Source organism: Camellia sinensis, chromosome 10, assembly GCF_055761805.1.
Source record: "Camellia sinensis isolate YWXY chromosome 10, ASM5576180v1, whole genome shotgun sequence".
Classification (NCBI taxonomy): Eukaryota; Viridiplantae; Streptophyta; class Magnoliopsida; order Ericales; family Theaceae; genus Camellia; species Camellia sinensis.
In genome coordinates this window covers 56319037-56343423 of record NC_138970.1, presented here as the reverse complement: position 1 = coordinate 56343423, position 24387 = coordinate 56319037, and the positions used below count along the sequence as shown (strand labels likewise).

The window sequence follows — 24387 nt, the reverse complement described above, 5'->3', positions numbered from 1 at the left end:
ATGAATCCTCTCAAATGTGCTTTCGGGGTGACGGCTGGGAAGTTCCTCGGGTTTCTTGTACACACACATGGTATCGAGGCAGATGAAGACAAGGTCAAATCTATCAGAGTAATGCCCCCCCCCCCCCCCCCCCCCCGCATTCTCAGAAGGAGTTAAAGAAGTTCCTCGAGAAGGTGTCTTATATTCGGAGGTTTATCCCAGCACTTGCGGAGATCTCTGCCTCTTTCGGTTCATTGTTAAAAGGAGATGCCAAGTTCGAGTGGAACCAGGAGCACCAAAAGGCCTTCGAGAGAATCAAGGCAGCCTTGACCTCGCCTCAGACCATGATAGCCCCGCAGCCCAGGGTGCCTCTAATGTTGTACTTAACTTCAACCCCCAAGTCCATAGGGGCATTATTGGTCCAAGATGTAGATGGAGCAGAACGCCCGGTGTATTACATCAGCCGGAAGATTCGAGGAGCAGAAGTCCGATATACTCCGGTAGAGAGACATTGTTTAGCTTTGGTATTCACTGCCCAAAAGCTCAGACATTACTTCTTAGCACACCAGATTCAGATTGTTACTAAAAGTGATCCAATCCGATACCTCCTCAGCAAGCCTGCTCTAACCGGGAAGGTGGCAAGATGGTTGTTAGCACTGGGTGAATTCGAGATGACATGTGTAGCCCCCAAGGCGATCAAAAGCCAAGCCTTAGCTGATCTCCTTGCTCAATTTCCAAGTGGTGACTATGAACCAGTGAATGAAGAATTAAGAGGAGAGGTGCATGCAGCTATGGCTTCCGAGGAAAGCTTCTGGACATTGAGCTTTGACGGAGCAGCAGCCAGAGGGAAGGGAGGAACTGGGATAGTCCTTACAAGCAAAAGTGGGGAAAAGTTATATTTGTCTTATAAACTGGATTTCCATTGTTCGAATAACGAAGCCGAGTATGAGGCTCTTATTTTAGGCTTGATAATAGCTGATAAGCACAGTATCAAGAAGATTCGGATCCAGGGGGACTCAAAGCTGATAGTGAAGCAAGTTTCAGGACAGTTCGTCTGAAAGGAACCTGCCTTGGCCACATATCGAACAACAGTCCAAAGGCTTCTTGACAAATTTCAGAAGGTCGAAATAGAGCATGTGCCTCGCTCCGACAACAAGTTTTCAGATGCCCTCGCAACATTAGGGGCAAGAGTTGACATTCTAGAGGAAGAGGCAACAATTGTTATCAAGAAGAGAACAGAACCTTCAATAATACCCGAAGACAAAGACCTTCCGGAGGACTGGAGAGGTGAAGTCCTCGAACAACTCAGAAGCAAAGTTGGAAAACTGACTATGGCCAAGCTTGCCCAATTCACAATTATTCAAGGTGAACTTTACTTCCGAGGGGGTACCGGATTCCTAGCCCGGTGTGTTGGCCAACAAGAAGCGAGCTTCCGACTACAACAGATCCATGAAAAGTCTTGCGGGGATGGGGATATCAGTCTGTACAGAAGAATCCAAAGACAAGGTTATTATTGGCCCGAGATGGAGAAGGACTCGAATCAATTACAGAAGGAATGCCCCAAGTGTCAGTCATACATCCGGGAGGATGAGAGTTGCTTTGAAATTGATACCCCTGACTGGAGGCAAGTCTACATTGACTATCTCAAAGAGGGAACACTACCTGAGAGCCCGAGGGACATTGCACACCTCAAGAGGAGAGCGAGGCGGTACTTTCTTGATCAGGGCAAGCTTTACAGAAGAAGTATTGAGGGCACTCCCCTGAGGTGTCTCTCCAAGGAGGAGTCAGATCTAGTCCTCGGAAGAGCCCACGAGATTGAACATCAAGGAAGGGCTCGGCTGTTCGAGCAACTTATACACCTTGGGTATTACTGGCCGACCATGGAGTCAGATGCATCCCATCACGTGAAGAGGTGCCAGACTTGTCAGAAACACGAAAATTTGATCCATGCTCCAGCTGTAGACCTGCATAGTATCCGAACGCCATGGCCGTTCCATACCTGGGCTTTTAATCTGATAGGGCCCATCTTCACATCTTCTAAGGGGTACAAGTGGATTCTCGCAGCCACAGAATTGAGTACAAAGTGGGTCGAAGCAATTCCTCTGAAGAACGCTACGGGGCCTGCAGTCGCGAACTTCATCAAGGAGAATATCATTTGCCGATTTGGGGTACCAAACACTATCCTCTCGGATAACGGCACTCCCTTCATAAACAAATATGTGAAGAGCCTCCTAGAGACTTACCAAGTGAAGCATCACAAATCCACACCCTACTATCCAAAAGGGAACGGGCAGGCGGAAGCCACAAACAAGACACTGATAAGGATTCTGAGCAAGATGATGGATGAGTTTGGGGGGACTTGGTCCGAACAGTTGATAGTAGCCCTATGGGCGTATCGCACTTCAAAGAGAAAGCCAACTCAAGCAACTCCTTACTCCCTTGTGTATGGGTCTGAGGCAGTGTTACCTATAGAGTTGGAAACGCCATCTGCTCGAATGGCTCTCGCCTCAGGGATGGTATTGGAGCCTCGAACCACCAGATTGGAAGCGTTAGAGGAAAAGCATAACAGAGCTGCAAAAGTCATGGAAAGGTATCATGAGTCCATCGCCCGAGCTTATAACCAGACTGTGATACCAAGGAAGTTTGAAGAAGGTGATCTAGTATGGAAGATTGTAGACCCAATCATGCGAGGACAATCTTTGCCCAAGTTTTCTCCAAAATGGGAAGGGCCCTACAAGGTGGTTCAGGCCAGCTCAAGTGGGTACTACAAGCTTGTAAGGGTTGAAGATGGCTTCCGAACTGGACCGCTCAATGCAAAGTTTATCAAGCATTACTACCCATAGTTGGACTCATCTATGTTGAAATTCATTTTCATTTTCTTACTTTGTCTAAAAGTCGTATTTCCCTTACGCTATGAAGAAGCTGGTTTTCTCTATGGTGTATGTTTTATCCCATCACTTGCAGTGAATCTATTATACTTTTGCCAAGAAAATTGAAGAACTAATGAGAATATTTCAGCTTTTATAAACATGTGCATATGATTGTTCTTTCCATTGTGTCATTCGAAATAAATATTTTATCAAGTAGAATGAGAAAACAATGCGAAAATATCCAAACAGCAAAAATTTTGTCATTTCATTGCATTGTCCTAGATAAAACATTTTTATCGAAAGGGGCAAGAAAGTGATAACAAAAAAAAATAATAATAATAATAAAAAAAAAATCAATCTTTCCTAAAGACACCCTCGAAGAAGCTGTCCGTCACATCTACATCTGGAGGACAAACAGTAGAGTGTGCCTCTAAAGTCTCCAAGGCCCGAGCATAACCCGACTCAAGTTCACGAAGAGTTGCCTTTGTCTCATCTATAGAGGTGCGATAAGAGGCAAGCACAGACATAAGTTCCAGCCGATGACTGGCGTTCGAAGCTATATCCAGGCGCTTCCGAAGCCATGATAAGTCCACTTGGTGACGCTCCATGTCAGAGATCCCCTGATACGCCGTCTCGACTACTTTCCCATTAAGGTCACACAACCGTTGCCTGTCCAAGCTATATAAGATAGTGGCAAAAGACTCGAGAAGAGCAGTCTGAATGAGTGGACACTGGCAAGCAAATGAAGAAAAGGTCTCCGGGTAACTCGAATGCACAAGCTGTAGAACTAAAGCAAACTCAGGAGCTACCCAATAATAGAGAAATGATACTTTGCCAGAAGCCGAAGGAGGAATTGGGGCTGGAAAGCTGCTAGTCTCAGGAATCTCCCCAATGTCTATCGGGTTAGATGAACCACCCGGAGGGGTAACTCCCGGCAGAGGTCCCGAGCCTGAGAATGCCGAGCGATAAGGGGAGAGACCAAAAGCATCACTATCAATGTGGAAATCACTGAGATTCAAATCCAAAATATTCGAAGGCACTGGCGATGAAGAACCTCTGGCAGTCGTCTCAAAGGCAGGTGTTCCCCCTTGAGAAGGAGAACCGTGAGGAGTTACAAAGAGAGTCGGAGTAGAGTCCGAGGCAGGTGAAGGCAGGACCCCGGTAGCAGCTAACACTGGAGCAGAGTCTGAGGCAGGTGAAGGCAGGACCCCGGTAGCAGCTAACACTGGAGCAGAGTCTGAGGCAGGTGAAGGCAGGACCCCGGTAGCAGCTAACACTGAAGAAAAGATAAGGAAGCCTTATTAGAGGTAGGGAACAGGAAAGCCATTTGAGTAAAGATTTCTCACAGATAGAAATAAATGACAAACTTCAGAAAGAAAGATTACCAGAGGGAGAATCAATATGCAAAGCCGGAGCAACTGAAGGACTCCTAGCATCAGCAAGGTCACTTGGCCGTATAGAGAGCACCTGATCGATCTCAATGTCTGATGAAGCCTGAACAGTAGCAGTCATCCCTGAAGAAGGAAGGAGGGCCGGAGGATGAGAATCACCATAAGTGCCAGAGCGAGTCTCAGAGATTTCTAGCACATTCACCTCCACACCATTCCCAGAGGCGCACCTCGTCTCTACATTGCTTCTAGAAGCATGGCCTACGGCATCAATTTCTGTGGCATCAGTCCCTCCAGTAATCTCAACATCAGAACGGTGAGCCCCAATAACCTCGTCACCAAGATAGCGCTCCTCCTCAGCTACGGTAGGGCGGTGACGACGCATGCGTGGAATAAGGTCACAAAAATGGTCGAAGGACTCAGCCTCATCATCATCATCATCTATAACTGCTATACGAGGGGTGCGCATCTTCACAAGTCTTGCAGACAAAGAGAGGGTGTCGTCCAAGTCTGAGTCCGGCCTGGGGGAGACAGCATGGCCAGGAGCCACGGTACTGAGAACGTCAACAACCGCAGGATCCTACACAACATGGGCAAATAAAAGTTTTCATTTTAGAAGGTATAGTCGCAAAAAGAAAAGTAGCTTCAAATCAAAAATTTCGGGTACCTCATGAAGCCTTTTGGAAAGGCGAGGAGCGGAAGGACTAGCATCAGAAGTCCTCTTGTGAGCCATCTTCTTAAGGCGGGTCGTCCGAGGACCAGAGGCCTTATTCAAAGGGACTGGCTCCGGAGAAGTAATTGCCAAGCTAGAAGCAGATGCCTGAGCAGAAGGGTCAGTTGGAGCAAATGAGGTGAAGAAACTCTCGTACATGTGGTCAGATTTTCGGCTCTCGGGTAGCCGAAGAGAAAAATCCTTCTTATAAATCGGTGGAGGCAAACATACGATCGGTCTGCTCTGGACAAATGCAATAAACGCATCGATATTCTTCTGCCAATACCGCCTGAAAGAGGGGGTGAAACCCCCTACTCGGCTCAAGCCTGGCATCGTCAAAGAGCCGGATATGGGAAGCACGGTGTGTACAAGCCCGCGACTGAAGCGCCCGTAGCTCTCTGAAAATGATAATAAAGGAGGTGCTGGCCCCGGGGCACATTGATCAAACCCGAATTGACATGCTACACGGTCAGGCCTATAAACGGCACTATCAACGCCTTCCTCATGCCATACCGGTAATGAACTCGGACGGATCATAATCAGCATATCAACAAAGGGTGCAGGGATGTTCTTCGGCAAAGGAAAGGACACCGAGCGGGAGGAACCATGATAGATAAGCGATGTGGCCACACCCACAGGTGGGCATACATACGGTCGTGCCACAAAGCGTCGAGGATCATCCACTAGAGTATTCAAGGATAAGGTAGAAATGGTACGTGACCAACGTGTAATCAACGGCTGGCAAGACTTCGCTTTCTCAAATGTCCGAGACCCATTAGTATCGTGCACGGGGATGCTATCTTTATCCACTATCTCCCGAAGAACCTCCGCCTCGAATACAGTCGGAGCAGGGGCAAATTTTGGGAACCTCTCGAAGAAGAAACAAAGCAGGAACTGGCTGTGAATGAAGGAGACAGGCTCATATCGACCCACGGAGCGAACCATATCTCGATGTAGTAGATCCAGCCGATAATAGAGATTCCCAAGAAATAAGGGAGCCAAAGGGATCCGATCTCCTCTGAAGAGCCTGACTGCCAAGGGGAAGACGAAAGGATTGAGGGAATCCGGAGGCGTGCTCGGAAGAATGAAGAATGAAAGGAAGCAAGCCAGAAATCCTAAGAAATAGAGCCTGGAGTCATACATCGGACCGGCCTCATACTCCCGAGAGTCAGGGTCAGCATCTCTGGCCAAGGGCTGAAGATCTTTGAAGAAGTGGCGGATCCATGCAGTATAGGAGGCACGGTCCGTCCTTACTCGACTAGTCCCCCTCGCTGAACCATCAAAAACGGAACTCCACCGACCACAAGTTTGAAGATTTAGCTTCAGAGATTGGATCAAAGAATCATCTTCGGGGGGTGTCTGCTCAGGGTCGAAGGCATCAGGGCCGGTCACTTCCAGACGCAGCAACATGAACACATCCTCAAGGGTGGGCCCCATCTCGTGCTGGCCAAGTATAAAGGTGTGTGTCTCGGTGCTCCACCGAAGAGCCATGGCTTCCAGGCTAGCATTGTTGCGACGGATGGATAGGGATCGAGATATTTTCACTGGGATCAATAGGCGAGCCTCTTGATGCCGCTGACAGAAGCTCTTGTCCGAGAGAACATCATCGACCCACTCCTGCCAACCAAAAGGAGGGTTTGAGAAGGCCTTGAACTGAGGATAACAGTATGGAAAGTCCCCCCGCTCAATCCGAAAGCGTAGCACCGAGGAAGGAGAAATGAGGGCCTCATGTCCAGAGTCAGTGTCCTCAGTGAGACATAATGGAGCCCCCTTCGGAGATAGAAGAGAAGTGGTGGAGGTAGCCGCCCGCCAGAAGGGGTCCTTTCGACCAAAATAAGGAGATTTCCTCCACTCAGATGCCGGAGGTACATCCCTCTCTTTCATGGGAGCCGGTTCTGATGACCCCGGAGCTACGGGTTTCTTTCGAGAAGACATATGGTTGGAATAACAGGTATAAATAACAAAGAGTTGACCGTATTAAGATTCAGAATATTGAAATTAAAGAAACATATTCGAATGAAATTTCGTCGTCAACAACTCATTTTCTCGGGTATTTTTCAAGCTCAATAAATTACAGTACCAATATGTGTATCAACAACATACAGATTTTCGGTTTCTATCATCGATAAGTGGTGCAATATCATAGGTCGTTTTGTGATGAAGTTCAATTGGGTCAATTTCTCAAAGTCACTATGTTCCATATTAAAGGTCCAATTTATATGGGGCTCAAAATTTGGACAGAGTGAAGTTCAATAGCAAATTTCAAGCCCGAGATCCGAAGCATATTACATTGCTCACCAGTAGCAAGATTCAATGGATCATTATGCAAATTACAAGAATGTCCGTTCCAAAGTCCATATTCATAAGCCCAGGGTTTTCTCTCTCCATGTCAAAAATGGAGCTCAAATACTAGTCAACAAGTTATATTCGGCCTTTTCTCGGTGATAAAGTTCAACAAAGTATGTTCAAGCCAAGCACCTCAATAAGGTTTCAAGTGCCAATGTATGTTTCCATATGGCCAAAATCACGGTGTTTGAGCCAAAAAAAATGTCATTGGGATTGCCACAAAAATTGAGTCCATATTCAGATTCAGTTTGCCCTCTACATTGCCACAAAAATATATTTATATATATTTAAATATATTTACATTCGGAAGAGGGGGCCAAATTTCATACTTACAAATTTGGGCAGTTAGAGAGGTGAAGTCTGAAGCCGATACTGGAAATTTAAGCTGAAATCAGAGAGGCTTTACAGACTGTAATAAACAAGACTGGGCTAGGCTTGGCAGGACCACACACGTTGCGTTGAGTGGGCGAATGTGTGTGGTCGGCGTCGGACAAGTTGAAGTCGGAAGCAACGCTGGTACCACAGAAGAGTCAGCAACCACACACGTTGCGTTGAGAGGGCGAACGTGTGTGGTATGCGTTGGAACTGTTGAAGTCAACAGTGATCGGAGCTGGAACAGAACTTCTGATTCGTATTGCCAGAACTTTTGAAACTGCAATATTTTTTTTTTGTTTTTTTTTTGAGATTCTGTCTGCAGATCATATGCTTTTACTCCTGTGTATGAGGCTGCCACAAGGCCCATTGAAGAATCCCCTCCTATCAATTCTGGAAAAGTTGAGCCAGATGATTCTGATGGCAAAGCCAAGGCTAATGTGGGTAATCCAAGCTCTAAACAAAAATATATATATGATAATCAATATATATGTATATATATATATATATTTGCCCAAAGTTTGTCAAGCAGTAAAAAAAAAAAAAAAAACTGAAGCACCAGCAGATTTAATCTAAAGCAAGCACCAGCAGATTCGAAGCTAAAAATATATATATATATATATAATAAAATAAAATATATAATATATATATATATATATATATTCGAAATGCCTACTGAAAGCAGTCCAGAATGAAGCCTTCTTGGAGAGGAAGAAAGGAGCTGGGTCTGTGCTGGAATGAAGCCTTCTTGGCGTTGCTGGAAGCTGGTGCTGGTGCTGGTGCTGGCCTGCCGTGACAGTGGCTGGGTCTTCGGCGGCGTTGATGGAAGCTGTGATGGAGGTCTGTGTGAATGGCAGCAGTGTAGTTTGTTGAAGAAGACAAGCACGTCGGTGGCCTCTAGCAGTCTAGAATGAAGCCTTCTTGGAGAGGAAGAAAGGAGCTGGGCCTGTGCCTGTTGAAGAAGACGAGTTGGGTCTGCGTCTGTGGCGGCTGCGCAAAAAAAAAAAAAAAAAAAAAAAAAAAAGCAACAATCAGAAACTCCAGACTCACAAAAGAAGATTAGCATTTGAAGATCCATTGCAAGAAATTCATAAATGTGTTTTGTGAAGTACAGAAATGAGTCTTCATAAAAGCTTACCCACAGATTAAAAAAATATAGGAAGGAGAAGACGTTTTCGACAGAAATTAGTTTACAGATCTGAAGTAGTGTAGAAGAAATAAAAGAAATGGGTAGAGTAAGCACTGTGGAAGCAAGGCAGGGCCGCGACGCGAACGATGTGCAGCCAAACCAACAGCGACGCTGTTTTGGCGAGGTCGGAAAATGATGACGTCGGAGTGATGGTGGTCAGTGGCAGCGGCCTAGACCGAAGCAAGGCGGACAAAGATGGTGATGGTGCTTGGGGATGCGACGATGGCCAGTGTGCAAGCTGATCACGGTGGCCTTTGGTTTGGTAGCTGCGGAGCGCCAATTGAAGAAAAGCTGGGTTGGTCTCTCGATCTAGAGAGAGAGGCGCCGCTGTGCAACAAATAAAAAGAAATGAGCTATAGAAAAGGTGAGTGGCTATTGATTAGGGTTGCTATCCTTATCTTTGAATAGAATAAAAAAAGGGGTGTGATGGAATGTCCTCTCAAATATTCTACATATATATATATATATATATATAACGGCCCAAGCAATTACGGGTTTTAAATTTGAAGAAAGAACGGTGGGTTTCACTTTTTAGAGGGAGAAACAAAAGTGGGTTTGGATGATTGGACTCCACAAAATAAATTTTATTTATTTATTTATTTTTATTTTTTTTTGCTGAGTACATTTCAAAAAGTGAGCTCACATTTGCAAAAAAGGATAAGAATGGTGGATTTTGTCTTTAGCTTCCATATATATGTATATATAAATAAAGAACCTGATTGATTTTAGTGGTTTCAAATATTTGAGAAAGAAAAAAATGTGTGTAGCCGTTATCTCTTCAAGAAAAATGGGTGTTTTATTTATTTTATGTTTTCACATGTTGTAAAAACAAATCAGTTGCATCAAAAAAAAAAAAAAAAGAGTTCAAAAAAAAAAATAGAGTTATTTATTTATTTATTTTTAATATTATTTATCCTTAGACTCTGTCAAGACCAAATATTCTTGAAGACGTAATGTGAAGCATGGCTGATAAGGTGAAATTATGCATGTCCGAGAAAATTACAATTTCTCATACACGCAAGGGGCAAATGTAAGAGGAGTTAAGTTTAAGCCCACTAAATTAATTAGGCCCAATAATCCAAGGTTGATGGGCCCAAATTTATCGCAAGTCCAAGACCAGTGGGCCCAGATTTATCGCCATCAAACGGGCTGAATGGCTCTAAGCCTCGAAAGGGTTCGGATCCACGAACTTAGAGACTTACTCGGGCCCAGACTCGAAAGGGTATTAGGCAAGCCTAGAGATCCGAGGCACTCGGACTCGAAAGGGTTCGGATCCACGAACCTAGAGGTCCGAAATACTTGGCTTCGAACGGATTCAGACGCAATCTAGAAGTCGCTCCGTTAATGAGTCCCCGAACACTTGCGGGTTCGGAGCTTTCCGGGATCTACGCACCAGAACCATGGGTGTAATGGAGTTCGAACAAAGGACCTGATCCCGAGGATGGTGAGTGGAGACAAATTCACTCTTCGGTTAAACTAGCTTATACCCAGGTCGAGGTGGCACGACCCCGGGGGGTCCATGAGACTCGGCAATATTTTGCGGCAGGACGTCCTCTGGGACTACCCCTGACCCTTTGGGATGATTGGGGATCATTGGTTAGGTGTGGCTAAGAAGAAGGGTTCGCCGAGGGATTGATCTCCTCATCGTGGTTTTCTCATCCTCGGAGAAGTCACCTCCTCGGACAAGGTGGTTAGAGAGAATATCCCCCATGTGCCTTGCACATGGGCTCCATCCTACATCATGAGGTGCCTATAAATAGCACCCACCCATAGCTTTACAAATGATGGATTTTGGAGATTTTTAACTCTTGGGAAAGAACTAATTTCCCTTCTCCATTATCAACCTTGAGAGTGAAAGTGGGAGATCGATGGGAGAGCCTTGCCATTATTCTATTCTCTAGCCATTTTGCCTTCTTCTTCACCCAATCTCTTATCTCCATCATCTCCTTTGTTGTTGTGTTCCTAAGTTGAGATTATTGAAGAATCTAAGCCTCTCATCATATTCTAGAGAATTCGAAGTTGTTCTTCAAGGATCTTCGAAGATCTTCGAATTTTCCAACTCTTTTCTTGAACCCTCTCCTACATTTAGTAGTTATACATTGTGGTAAAAAAAGAAGGGATTTTAGTAGTTATATATTGTGGTCATGAAATCAATGAAAATTGAATTTTTTGAGATGCGGTTGTGAGCCGGCCTAACTAGGGTGGGGACAGCAAGGTTGATTTGTATATCGGCAACGATTATTTTGGTAAAAAATATTTTTTATATTTTTAATATAATAGAAAATAAAAATTAATAAAAAATATTTTTCATGATCACTGAAAAATAAGTTTTTTTGAATAGAAAATATTTTCACTTTTACAAAGGTGTAAAACATATTTTAAATTAAAATTTTATTGATATTATCACACCATCATCACCACGGCCACGATCACTATTACCGTCATCATCACCATCACCGTCGGCCCACCACCACTACATAAAAAAAATATTTTTTATCCAAACAAATGAAGGGTAAGAAGTCTATAAGTTAAATTTAGCAATTATCAATTAAAATAGTTTTATAGAGTTGTATTGTAACTGTTTTAGGTAGGGTTGCAAACAAGCCGAGCCGAGTCGAGTTCTGCAAAGCTCGAGCTCGGCTCAATAGAATTTGATCATGTTCGGGCTTGGCTCGAGCCTGAGTCGAGTTTTGAAAGTTGCACTTGAGCTCGGCTCGCTAGTGTAGACACTCCATTTTTGACCGACCTCAAGACTCAGACGTCATCGATTGAGTGCTTGGTGATTGTACATGTTGTGCTCGTTCTGAGGTTTCGGAGTTTCGGCTGAGAGCCTTACCCTCGGACCTTGGAACCCTTTTGTGCTTTGCCTCGGTTTGCGAACCAGGTCTTGTTTTCTCTTCCCGAAGGGAGGAAGAGGTCTTGTAGACCATCTTTCAGTGGCCATGGGCTAATTTTCATGGTCGTAGGCCACTTTTCCTGTTTGGAGACCAGTTTCCGATTTTCGGAGCCATCGGTCGTGCGCCTCGGTTCGGGACTGGTTAACTTTCTCCGTTTGCTCCGATTTTTGGCACACACCTTGTTTCCTCTCTCTAGAGGACACTGTGGCCCGGGAGACCACCTTCGTGGTCGCACGCCACTTTCGATACTTAACAGTCAGTTTTCGGGGCACCCAGCTACGCGTTTTGGCCCCCGAACCCTCGTTTTGCATCCGTCTTGGTTCATTTTCGACATGGACCTTGTTTTCATTGTTTGGAAGGTGGTACAAGGGTGGGAGACCACCTTTTCTCCTTGGAGACCACTTTTCCCCCGCCGGCCGGTTTTCTTGTCAGGTAATTGGTCTCCCTCATTTTTGGGCCAGAATTGCTGGTCTCCCACCACACCACTAGTTTGCATTCAGTTGGGAGACCACCAAATGGGGCTGCTGACCACTTTTTGTTGAGTTGACCCTTTTGAACTGGCTGGCCGACCACCTGAACTGGTCGGTCCCTTTCCTCCTATCTTGTCTCAGTGAGTTGATTCCAACTGTGCCAGCTGGGAGGCACAGACTGGATCCTCCATATGGAGGATCTTCCACCTTGGTTTGAAGTTTCTTGGAGAAGCTTTAGTCCCTCTTGTCTATAAAGGAAGGCCTCCTCTTCTTTTGCAAGGGTTGGAAAATTTGGCTAAAGCATACACACATGCATCTCCCCCTTGTCTCTATATTTTGTGTTCAAAAGTGCTAAGTTCTTGCCCCTTTGCACACTACCTCTTAGCCTAACACCTCCAACACCAACCTAAGCTTCTTGGAGGGTCTTGAGAGGTCCTAAGGAGCTACATTTTTGGTCCATAAGCTGCTGGAGTTGCTGAGCTACAAGGGTAACACCATATTCCCTCTTTTGAGCTTTATTTTGCTCCATCTTTTAGCCATACTTGAAAACATTTTTGAGCTTCGGTGTAAACTGAAAAAAGTCTTATTTTGAGGTCCTTAACATGTTTGTTTTAGATCATTTTCCTGTTAGGGGTCATCTACCCCCTCGTATGCTTCATTTCACCTTGTTTTGAGACATGCATTTAGGCCTTTTGTTTTGAGCTTTGTTTGCCCTTTTGACCACTGAAATCCAACAGACTTTCAGTGGTTATTATGTGTTTTTGGGAGCCAAAATCAGAAAGGGGTGACCCTCTCCCTCCTTGTTTTGATTTCTAGCATATTTGGCCTAACAAAGGAGCCCTTATTTGCATGCTTCCAAGCCATGTTTCAGGCCATTTTTGGTGAGTTTTGGGACCTGCATAGGCTCTGTCCAGAGCTTGTTTTGCCATATTGGGTGTCCATCTTGCATGTGTAGAATAACCCTCTTCATAGCCTATCAAAGGAGCATGTCATTCTTGCATGCATTGACCATGTTTCAATGAGTTTTTGGGTTTTATTTAGCATGTCATACCTCTGAATTTTGCTGATTTAGTGACCTCTTGAATGCTTCATATACTTGTAGTGTAAACCATCTTCACTAGCTTATATTGCATACTATTTTGGTCTTTGATTCTATCACTTTTTGGCCATGCCTTAAACTGATTTTGTGCATGTTTTGGACTGCCTTAGCTCTATTTTTATACCTCATGGTCGAATGATGCTTGCTATGCATGGTTATAGAATAATACCCTTGCTTAGCCTTGAGTTTGGAAGCCTATTACATACTTATACTGAGGTGTTTTCATGTTTTGGGGCCATTGAGCATGTCATTTCAGAGCCTATACTTATGCCATATTCCCATGTTTTCCATTCTTTAAACGTGTTTGAGAGTTGTACATGAATGCCTCATTTATGGACCACTGCAAGAGCTTCATTTTCGTGCCTTTTGAGCCACCATTTTAGTCCATTTTCCTACTATTTTGGGCCTGCATAGGGACTGTTTGGGGCTAGTTGGGTCATTCGAGCATTGCTTTGTGTACCTCTAGTGTAATGCACTTCACTAGTTTCGGTATCCGGGCCATCTAGCATGCATTGTATGAGGTGTTTACATGATTTGGGACCATCTTGCATGTCATTTTAGAGCTGGAAAATGTGTGATTGTATGCCATATTTCATCCCTTGCCATGCTTTGGTAGAGTTGCATTTGGTGCCTTATGTTTGGTCCCTTGTATTTGTGCATATCTGCATGTGTTTTTGTTGCCTAATTTCATCATGTTTGGCCACTGATTTGAGTGTGGCTGAGGCCCATTCATTTTAGTTTAAGTCCATCTTGCATTGTGTATGCCATGTCCATGTTGTCGCATGCTTGATTGTCGCATTGTGTATGCCTTGATTACGCCTTTGTGTATGTCCATCGTCATATGTGCGTTGTGTATGCCATATAGCGTTATGTGCATTGAGTATGCCATTCGTAGTTCATAGCATTGCGTATGCTAGTTGCACCTTTGCATGTCATTCCTTGCATGTTTGCATGTCTTAGTTGCATTTCGTTTAGGATTGCATGGTAGTTGTTGCATTGTGTTTGCATGACATGCCATTCTAGTTGTTGCATAGTGTTTGGAGTAGGGTTTAGTCCAAACACGGGAAACGAGGGACGTTTCGTACTCCAAGTGACGAAACGTGCCTCGATTCTCGGTCGCCGACACTCCGGATTACCCATGATGGAGTTCAGGCTTTGTTGTGTTTATATGTGCATTTATTTTACATCGAGTCGTGCAATCCGACTCCTCGGCCATCATGCACCAAGATGCGTGATTGGCGGCACGAGGATTGAGGATTACACTCCCTAGAGCTTATGCAATGACGGGGAGAGTGATCGTGCACACATATGTTGAAAATACTTTGCCATGCCCCTTTCTTGCTGTCTGTTACAGCAAACCAGAAACCAGCAGCAAAAACTAGTCGGTAGTATCCCTACAACATGGTGGAGTTTCAGCCTTCTGGAGTTTTGTACAGTGTTCTGGGACCAGTTGCAAACAGAGGCAAATCGGGGCATCGTGATGGATTTTCCGGCAAGGCGACTCGAGCATGCCATGCATTCCTTGTCATTCAAGACCGAGTTGAGGTAGTCCATTTCATATGTTTTGCATGCTAGCTTATTTATTTTAGTTAATTTGTTAATTAATTATGGTTGTGTAATAATTAGCTGTAATTCGTTATTCATTCGGTTGTGTATTATTTATTCGGACCCTCCGAGAGAGGGCAATGTTGTAATAAGTGTGCGTGTGTGTGATGTATGTCTTCCAACCCCACGTCTTTCTCCCTTTTATTTACCAGCTTATGATGGTTAGTTTTAGGGCACGTTTAAATTAGCATCATTATGCTCGTATGTTTGCATTCATTCATCTGTTTTGCATGCACCGAGCTCGGCGTATCATGCTAACTGCATTGTATTTCAATTCCAAGTTGAATACATGTATTGATTGTTGCATCTCATATGCCATCTTAGAATAGCCGAGCCTATTGTAGTTGCATTTTTGCATGTGTTGCATTAGGCATTCTTAGCATAGTTAGGATTCATGCATGATTTCTAATTAGTTTCTTTCTTTGGCTCGGAGTACTCGGTAAGTGTTTATGTTTTAGCATCCTTGCATGTGTGTGAGTGACTGCCATGATAGCATGCTTACCATGAGGCTATTTGCTTATGTGATATAACTGCCTGATTGCCTGTGGGTGAAGGTTGGATTACTTGAATTGGAACAATTCATTAATTACGAGTTTTAAGCCCACTTGAGAGTGGCAAATCACCATATTTTCTAAACCCACTTGAAGGTGGCAAAATCTGCATTTTAGCCTACTTGCGAATAGCAAACCGCTTTAAAAAACAAACATGAGGTGCCGTTTGTAACACTTACATTTTCAGTTTTCTGTTTATATTTACAAAAATTTTAAAACTAAAATAAAAACTTGTTTGGTAAAATTTTTTATTTATAAATCAGTGGTCTCAGTTTATAAATTTGGACAAAAAATGTGTTTCCGTTTTCAGTTTTCAGTTTTTTTTTTTTTTACCACCCAACACTAGCCACCACCCGCCACCATTTTCCACTACCGTCTTTCGCCACCACCACCACCTGCCACCACCACCTGCCACCACCACTCACCACCCACCTGCCACCACCACCCACCACCCGCTACCACCACCCACCACCCCACCACCTACCTGCCACCCACTCGCCACCATCACCCACCCCTCGCCACCACCACCACCCACTACCCACCTGTCATCCACCAGCCACCACCCGCCACTACCATCCACTGCCGCTACCCGCCACCTACTTGCCACCACCACTTACCACCCACCTACCACCACCATCCACCACCAGCCACTCACCACCACCAGCCACTTGCCACCCACCCGCCATCACCACCCACCACCACCACCACCACCACCATCACCATCACCCACTCGCCACGCACCTGCCACCACCACCCACTTACTACCATCTACCACCCGCCACCGTCACCCACCCATCCAGAGAAAAAGATTTGAGGACTAAAACCCTAATTTCATAACATATATATAGGCTCGCGAGCCCAACCGAGTTAAGCCTTACCAAGCTCGGGCTTGGTTCATTAAGAAAACGAGCCTAAAATTCTAGCTCGAGCTCGTTTATTAAGCAATCGAACCAAGCTCGAGCTGAGCTCGAGCCTGTTCACGAACAGCTTGGTTCGTTTGCAGCCCTAGTTTTAGGTAATTTTTAGTGTGATCCATAGGACTGAGTAAGGAAATCAAAAATTTCGCAATTCAAATTAGTCCAGTCCAATCAAATAGGTTTGGATTGGTTTTTTGAATCTGTAATTCGATTCTGGTTTGGAAAATTAGAGAATCGGTCTCTGCGGATCAGTTCTAGATTTAAGTTCACGGTTCCGAATTAGAACCAAACTAGAAAGTATGTAACTTAAAATTATATACATACTATACACCTTGATGCATATAATCCTAGATATCATGTTTAAGTTATGATTTGAAAAATTATGGGTAGATTTATGAATATTTGCTTAATGTTATGTTTTTGTTTGGTGTGCATGTTATTATTATTTTTTAAATTTATGATAAGTTTATTTGTTTTGAAAATGTTATATGATTTTTCTTGTGAATAGATTATGTAAAACCGTAATTCTAAAATGAGCCGAACCATATTTAAATGATTTGGTTTAGATTAGTTCCATGATTTTAAATATATTGGTTTGTGAAAAATCTAGAAATCCCCTAGATGTTGATTTGTAATTATGTATCAATTTTAAGCAATAAACGACAATCTCAATCAAACAATCAAAACAAATCGACACAACGATTTTACGTGGAAAAACCACAATTGGACACCTCCAATTGTGATAAAAAAAACCACGGGCAACAACCACAAAACAATCCACTAAGAAGATATAAAGGAATTACACAGGTATACTCTCAATTACCTAGCGAATCCACGCCCGAATTGAACCAACTTTTATGTGCCTCTTCTAACCTCGTCTTCACCTCGGAATTGTCTTGACGATGAGCCACTCCGGAATCCACCAAAGCTTCAGGCTCGAATTCTTCATAATCCACCGAAGAACAACTCTCTCTTTTGTGTAGAACAAACAAATAATCCTTTGATGTATACTCTTTAAACCATGAGTTGAATACTCAATCAAAAAACATCAAAGAAAACTAGCAAAATATCTCCAGATATAAACCCTAGAACCAAAGAAGAAGATCTTGGAGAAGTAATCCTAAAATCTGACAGAAACACGTACTTATAGAAATCTGAATCGCGATGCTCGCTCGAGCGAGGAACCAAAAATGCGTGTTTTCCATAAGTGGCTTCGCTCGAGCCACGCACCCTTCTCTCGAGCGTACATTCATCTCTTTCAGGTTTTTTGCCAAACGCAGCCTTCGTTCAAGCAAGCACTCCCCGTCATAATCAGCGAAGTGGCAATCCTGAAAGCATTAACATCACAAACTTCTCTGCAAGGCACAATTCGGGTTGGATTCGCATCTAAAAACTCATAGCCTCACTGAAATAAAAAGTGCGAAAACAAATACAATTGAAAGAAGTTTTGTCAACCGGGATTGCCAAGAATAAAAACCTAACAGTTTGGTTCCAATTTTTATAAAACCGTAAACAACGGATTGGTCTTGGTTTTACCCCAAATTGAACCAATCCGAACCATAATCACCCCTAGTGATCCGGTTTCAATTTACATTAAAGTTGCTTTTATATATTGGGTAATGTTATCATAAATAAGTTATGTCATTTGTAAATTTAATTATTATAATTGGCATAACTCAATATTATGAGAGTTATAACTGTAAAAACAAATAAGTTATAACCAGACACAGGTATAACAAAGAACTCTTGAATCATAAGTAAAATAATGTCATTACTAACCTTACAATGAATGATAACTAACAATACAATAGATTACAAATAAAAACACAAAAATCGTAACTAACAGTGCATTCTCTCCAATAATATTACATATTTTTGAAAAATATATTCAAAAAAGTACTTGAAAAATTATATTAATGCATCACATTCATTTTAAGTGTGGTTTGCATTCTCTCCGTTCCTAATTTTGACTGACACATAGGCCTATCATGAGTTTCGTTTAAATAATTTAAATCATTTATTTTGCACGGCGAATCCACTATGTATATTATTTATTAAAAAAATTATGTTAATCTGATAATCTTAACTTATTCATTTATTGTATTTATTTGTAAAAAATTAACGGTAAATATGTTTTTAAAAATAAATCATCCATTTTATTGTTTAACTTGCAACTGATTTATAAAATTATCCTTTGAATTGTGTTGTATTCGCTAATCACGTAATATACTAGGTGAACTTATCTACTTAAGCCAGTTTTGACTCCATGAATGACATCATTTCTAACTTCATCGTATTTATTACTGTTAGATATATATTATGTTAGATATATATTATTATACGTATCTAATGTATTGTAGATGTATCTCATCTCCTTTTCTATACTTATCTCTGATGTATCTCTATCTTCTTTTATATACTTATCTAGGTTTCTTCTCAGCCTATAAATACAGGCTTCTTGTATTTCATTCATTAATTCAATATAGAGTTTTTCTTTTTTCTTCTCTCTCTACTATCATAACATGGTATCAGAGCCTAGGGTTTTCTCCTAGCCTTTTTTTTTTCCTGGTTCTGTCCCCTGTTGGTTTCTGTTGGCTTCTACGTATCTTGTCCATCACTGTTTCAACATTTGGACTATACCAAACTCTTTGTCTCTTCCAGACGAAGCCAACACCACCAAACTCACATCCATCGGACACCACACGCACCCTCACGTGCCACCCAAAGACCGGCGCGTCGGTTGACATCTGTTCCACTCTCACCACGCTCCCGCACACGTCGTCTCAACCGGTTTCCCTCAGCTTCTGTCCCTTGGTTTCCACCTCAGCTGCCATCGGCTCGCACATCGGCTTTCTCCTCAGCCGATTCACTCTCGACTTCCGCCCGACTTCTTTTAGCTGCGTGCCTTGTTTGGTTCAGCCACTGACGTCAACCCTTTTCAGCCACTGCCTAGCTATTGACATCATTACAGCTCAGTGTTGATGTCAGCCCTACTTGTCCTTAAGGTTTTTCAGCCTTTTGAATCTGTTGGTGACCTCTGTTTTGGCAATTATGGATCATACTGACAACATCAAATTTGTTTCTATTATACTTGATGGGTCTAATTATGTTAGTTGGGCCCAAGCTTTCTCTACCTTCATTAAAAGGAAACGCCTTTGGCAGATTATTACTGGTGCTCTTTTCAAACCCATCCAGAAGGAGGATGAGACTGACTCTGCCTTTGATGACCGTCTTGACAAATGAGAAAGTAAGAATTATCAAATTATCACCTGGTTCCGGGCTACCTCAGTTCCTTTCATCAACCTTCCGTTTGGACGCTTTTAGGATAATGATTCCCTTGCCTTTCCTACCAAAGCAATTTCGGATTTCTTGAAGGAACGTTATCAAACCACTGGCCATGCTCATCAATATCAACTGTTACAGACTCTTCATCACATGCGCTAGGCCCTCAGTTAGTCTCTCAATGACTTTTTATCCCATATGTCGTCTGTTTGGGACCAACTCGCTCTTTCTGAACCTTCATGGGCCCATTTTGAGGATGCACAACTATTTATTACTTATCGGAATCATCAGCTACTATTACAGTTTCTTATGGCTCTTTATAGCACTTTTGAGCTTGTGCGTGGTTCTTTGCTCCATTGTTTGCTCTTGTCCACTTTAGATCAAGCCATTACTGAGCTCTTATGAGAGGAGACTCGTTTTGGGATTCTCAAATCTCAAAACATGGATTTTGTTCTTGCTACACCATTTTCTCAGAGTTCCTCATCTTCACAGCCAATCATATGCAGTTATTGTTGCAATCGAGGCCTGCCAGCCAATCATTCTCTTGTTCACTGCTAGGTTCGCAAATGCTTGACTTGTCACAAGACTACTCCAGGCCATCTCCAAAGCAATTGTCCTCGAGCTACATCCACTACTTCATCTAAGAAAAGGGCTTTTTATTCTGGGTATCAGTCCAAATCTGGCCATGGTTCTCGCTCTGTTGCTGTTGCCTCTGAGGGTTCTTCTACTCATTCTTTCTCTATGGATGATGTTGAGTCCATTATCCACCAGGTGCTCGCCAAATCTGGTACTCCTCCCTCTACTGCTCTTTCAGTAACCTCAAGTAACTCTTCATGGTATTTTGATTATGCATGTTTTAATCACATGGCTTTTGACTCCACTCTATTTTCTTCTTTATCATCATCATCTTCTGCTCCCACTATACACACTGCTAATGGTTCTCATAGGCCTATTAGTCACATTGGCCAAATCTCTACTTCCATTGTGTCTCTTTCTGATGCTTACCATATTCTCGCCCTTCAGTTGAACCTTATCTCTGTTGGTCAGTTATGTGAACTTGGTCTAACTATTTCCTTTTCTGCTAATGGTTGTTTGGTGCAAGACCCTTAGACGAGATAGATCCTTGGGATAGGCTGTAAGCATGGACGTTTGTTTGAACTTATCCATCTTCGCAGTCTACACAAATCATTTACTGCTACTGCTGCATCTACTATGTCTTATTTTCATCTTTGGCATTGTCGCTTAGGACATATCTCTTTTAGTCGTTTGAAAACTTTTGTTTCTAGTGGTCAGTTAGGTTGTGTTCGTCTTGAAGATGTCAATTGTTTATCTTGTCAAATTGCTAAACAACCTGCATTACCTTTTAATAAAAGTAATTATATTTCTACTGCTCCTTTTGATCTTGTGCATTCAGATATTTGGGGACCTTCTCCCACCCTAACCATGGGGATGTCTAGATATTTTGTGATTTTTGTCGATGATTTTTCTCGTTGTACTTGCCTTTTCTTCTAAAAAATCGCTCTGAACTTAAACAGGTTTACTATGATTTCTCTGCTATGGTCCGCACTCAGTTTTCTCGTACAATTAAGTTTTTTGGTTCTAATAATGCTAAGGAGTACTTGGATTCTGATTTTCTTTCTTTTCTTCGGGCTCATGGTACTTTATCTCATCAATCTTGTGCAGGCACCTCCCAACAAATGGATGAGCCGAAATAAAGCACCGTCATATTCTAGACACTACTCGGGCTCTTCTTATCTCTTCTTCTTGTCCTGAAAAATTTTGGGGGGAAAATGTCCTCACTGCCATCCACATTATCAATCGTTTCCCTACACCTGTAATCGCTAACACTTCCCCTTACGAGCGTTTGTATGGTTCTCCTCCTGACTATACCACTCTTAAAGTTTTTGCTTCTGCTTGTTTTGTTCTACTTCAGCCTCATGAACACACTAAACTAGAACCTTGTTCTCGTCTTTGTTGTTTTCTAGGGTATTGTATAGAACATAAAGGGTATCGTTGTTGGGATCCTATCACCAAACATCTTCGTATTTCTCGTCATGTGGTCTTTTGGCAACACAAAATGTTCTCTACACTTTCCAAGTTTCACTTCCCCCAGTTCACCCACTCCCCTGTCTTTATTGATATTTCTATAAATTGTTTTCTGATGACTTTGATGTAGATTCTGGCCCCATGCTTCCACAGCCACCTACGCCTATCGTCCATCCTGAGGATCTTATGTCTGCTGATGGCCTTAGGCGTTCTCCCGCTCCTATGGAGGTTCCTCCATCTCTACCTCCCATTGAGGTTCCTCCTCAACCTGAGCGTCATTCTACATAGGTACGGCAACCTTCTATTCTTCTTCGTGATTATATTGTTGGTTCCACTGCCTTTTGCTCTCATGAGCCTATTTCTTATTGGGAAACTTCTTATAACCCTCTTTGGCAACAAGCTATGACCGATGAACTGCAGGCTTTCGATCACACTCATACCTAGGATGTGGTTGATCTTCATCCTGGAAAGCATACTGTTAGTTGCAAATGGGTTTACAAGTTCAAAACTCATTTTGATGGTTCCATTGAGCGTTACAAAGCTCGCCTTGTCGCCCGGGGATTTACTCAAGAATATGGGATTGACTATAAGGAAACATTTGCTCATGTTGCTCGTTTTACTTCAATTCGCCGCTTACTTGTCATTGTTGCTGATCGTCACTGGAGTATTTATCAGATGGATGTCAAAAATGCATTTCTCAATGGTGATCTCACTGAGGAAGTTTATATGCAACCACCTCCTGGTTCTTCTATTCCATCACACAAAGTTTGCAAACTCCACCATGCTTTGTATGGTTTGAAACAAGCTCCGCGTGCATAGTTCTCCAAGTTCAGCTCAACCATTCGAGACTTTGGTTTTTCTTCCAGTGCCCGTGATTCTGCCTTGTTTATCCGTAAGACGGAGCGTGGTACTATTCTCCTTCTCCTCTATGTAGATGATATGATTATTACTGGAGATAACACAGTGGGTATTTCTAGTCTCAAACAATTTCTTAATTGCCAGTTTGAGATGAAAGATTTGGGTTCGCTTAGCTACTTTCTTGGTTTGGAAATTTCTCAAGATTACTCTGGTTATTTTCTTACCCAGACCAAGTATACTTCTGATCTCTTGGCTCGTGCTAGCCTTACCGATCGCAAGATTTTCACTACTCCAGTTGATTCTCAGACTTGTCTTACACCCCTTGACGGTCCTCTATTATCAGACGCCACTTTATATTAGGGGTGTGCAAGAAACCGATTAGCCCGATGAACCCGTTCGATCCGAATAGAACCGAGGCTCTACGATCGGATTCATCGCTCTGGACGGTCGCCAATGGTTTCATATTCTATAAATTTGTTACCTCACGGTCGGTCAATGGATTCATCTGAAAAATAATTATCAAAATCGAACCGATGGAGATATATATTATATTATATATATTCAAATAAATATTGGTTTACCTTGGGAATACAAACCTCTCTTCATATAATATTTTTATATTTACCTTGGAAATACACGCCTATCATTTGTCTTTATCACTTTGGAGTTTGATACAAAGTGACTCAATTCTCACGTTATCACAGAGTTTGAGACAAACTGTCCCACTTTCCTAATTTTTCCATAGTTGTTCAAAGCCCCTTCTCTCTCTATCTCTCTCTCTCTCTCTCCTAAGCTCTAAGAAATTTCTCAGAAAACTAATCTTTAATCTCGATCTTATCTCTCTTCTTCATATCTGATCTCCCCCTCTCTTTCACACAAATGATTTTCCAGAAAACAAAGCAACTCTCAGCTCTCTTCCTCATCTATTTCTCACTATTTTACCTCCCATCATCGATCCAATTTCTTCTTTAATGGTGGTGGTAATGGAGAAGTGTTGTCAACAAGGGTGTGGAGATTTTGGGCAATGGCGGTTGTGGTGGTTGGCGGCTGCTATTGAAATGAGTGAAGGTTGTGGCATTAATTAAGCAACAAGCAACAATGAGAAAAGAGTGGTGAGTTTCTTCTCTCCCTCTTTTTTCCCAATTTTTACTTCTCTCTGTCTCACATAGATTTGTAAGTAGATATACATATATATATATATTATATGATTTTTATTTGTTGTTTTGAAATTTGATTTCATTTTTTGACAGATTTTTTCCACACTTATCAGATTCTCAAAATCAATCGAACTGGCCGTTAAACCGTGTTCTTTGGTTCGGTTGATTTCGAACTTCACAATGGTCGGCAATGGATAACACATTTTCTCACCCGATGTTGTCGATTCGGCTGACGAGCTAGGGGTAAACTTGAGCTGAACCACCCCGTGCACACCTAAACTTTATATCGTCAACTAATTGGCAGTGTTATCTATCTCACGGTTGCTCGTCTATATATTGCTTATGATGTTCACATTGTCAGTCAATTTATGGCTGCTTCTCGCTCTCTCCACTATGATACTCTGGTTCGCATTTTGTGCTATCTCAAAGGAACTTTGTTTCATAGTCTTCACTACTCCCCTCACTCTTTTCTACAGCTGCATGCCTTTTCTTATGCCGATTGGGTAGGGGATCCTATGATAGTCGTTCCACTACTGGGTTTTGCTTCTTCTTGGGCAACTCTCTCATTTCCTGGCGTAGCAAGAAGCAAACCATGGTTGCTCGTTCTAGTACTAGAGCTGAGTATCGTGCTCTTGCTGACACTACTCAG

General features: G+C 42.7%; 2 protein-coding genes across 2 annotated transcripts in view; one reads left to right on the top strand and one right to left on the bottom strand.

Moving 5' to 3' along the window:
* Window positions 1-24387, top strand: part of LOC114257878 (metallothionein-like protein type 2) — a 79673-nt gene that overhangs the window by 10264 nt on the left and 45022 nt on the right. The gene's annotated exons all lie outside the window — the stretch shown is intronic.
* LOC145801120 (uncharacterized) lies at window positions 3088-4827 on the bottom strand. Its single transcript, XM_082891431.1, has 2 exons — window positions 4235-4827; window positions 3088-4125 (listed from the first exon to the last, which is right to left on the bottom strand). The coding sequence occupies exons 1-2, from the start codon at window positions 4704-4706 to the stop codon at window positions 3203-3205; spliced, it is 1395 nt and encodes a 464-aa protein (XP_082747557.1). The 5' UTR covers window positions 4707-4827; the 3' UTR covers window positions 3088-3202.

Coding starts and splice junctions, on each gene's coding strand:
- LOC145801120 (XM_082891431.1), bottom strand. CDS start 4,706: ATGCGCACCCCTCGTATAGCAGTTATAGATGATGATGATGATGAGGCT. Junction 4,126..4,234: donor GCATATTGATTCTCCCTCTG/GTAATCTTTCTT, acceptor TCTTTTCTTCAG/TGTTAGCTGCTACCGGGGTC.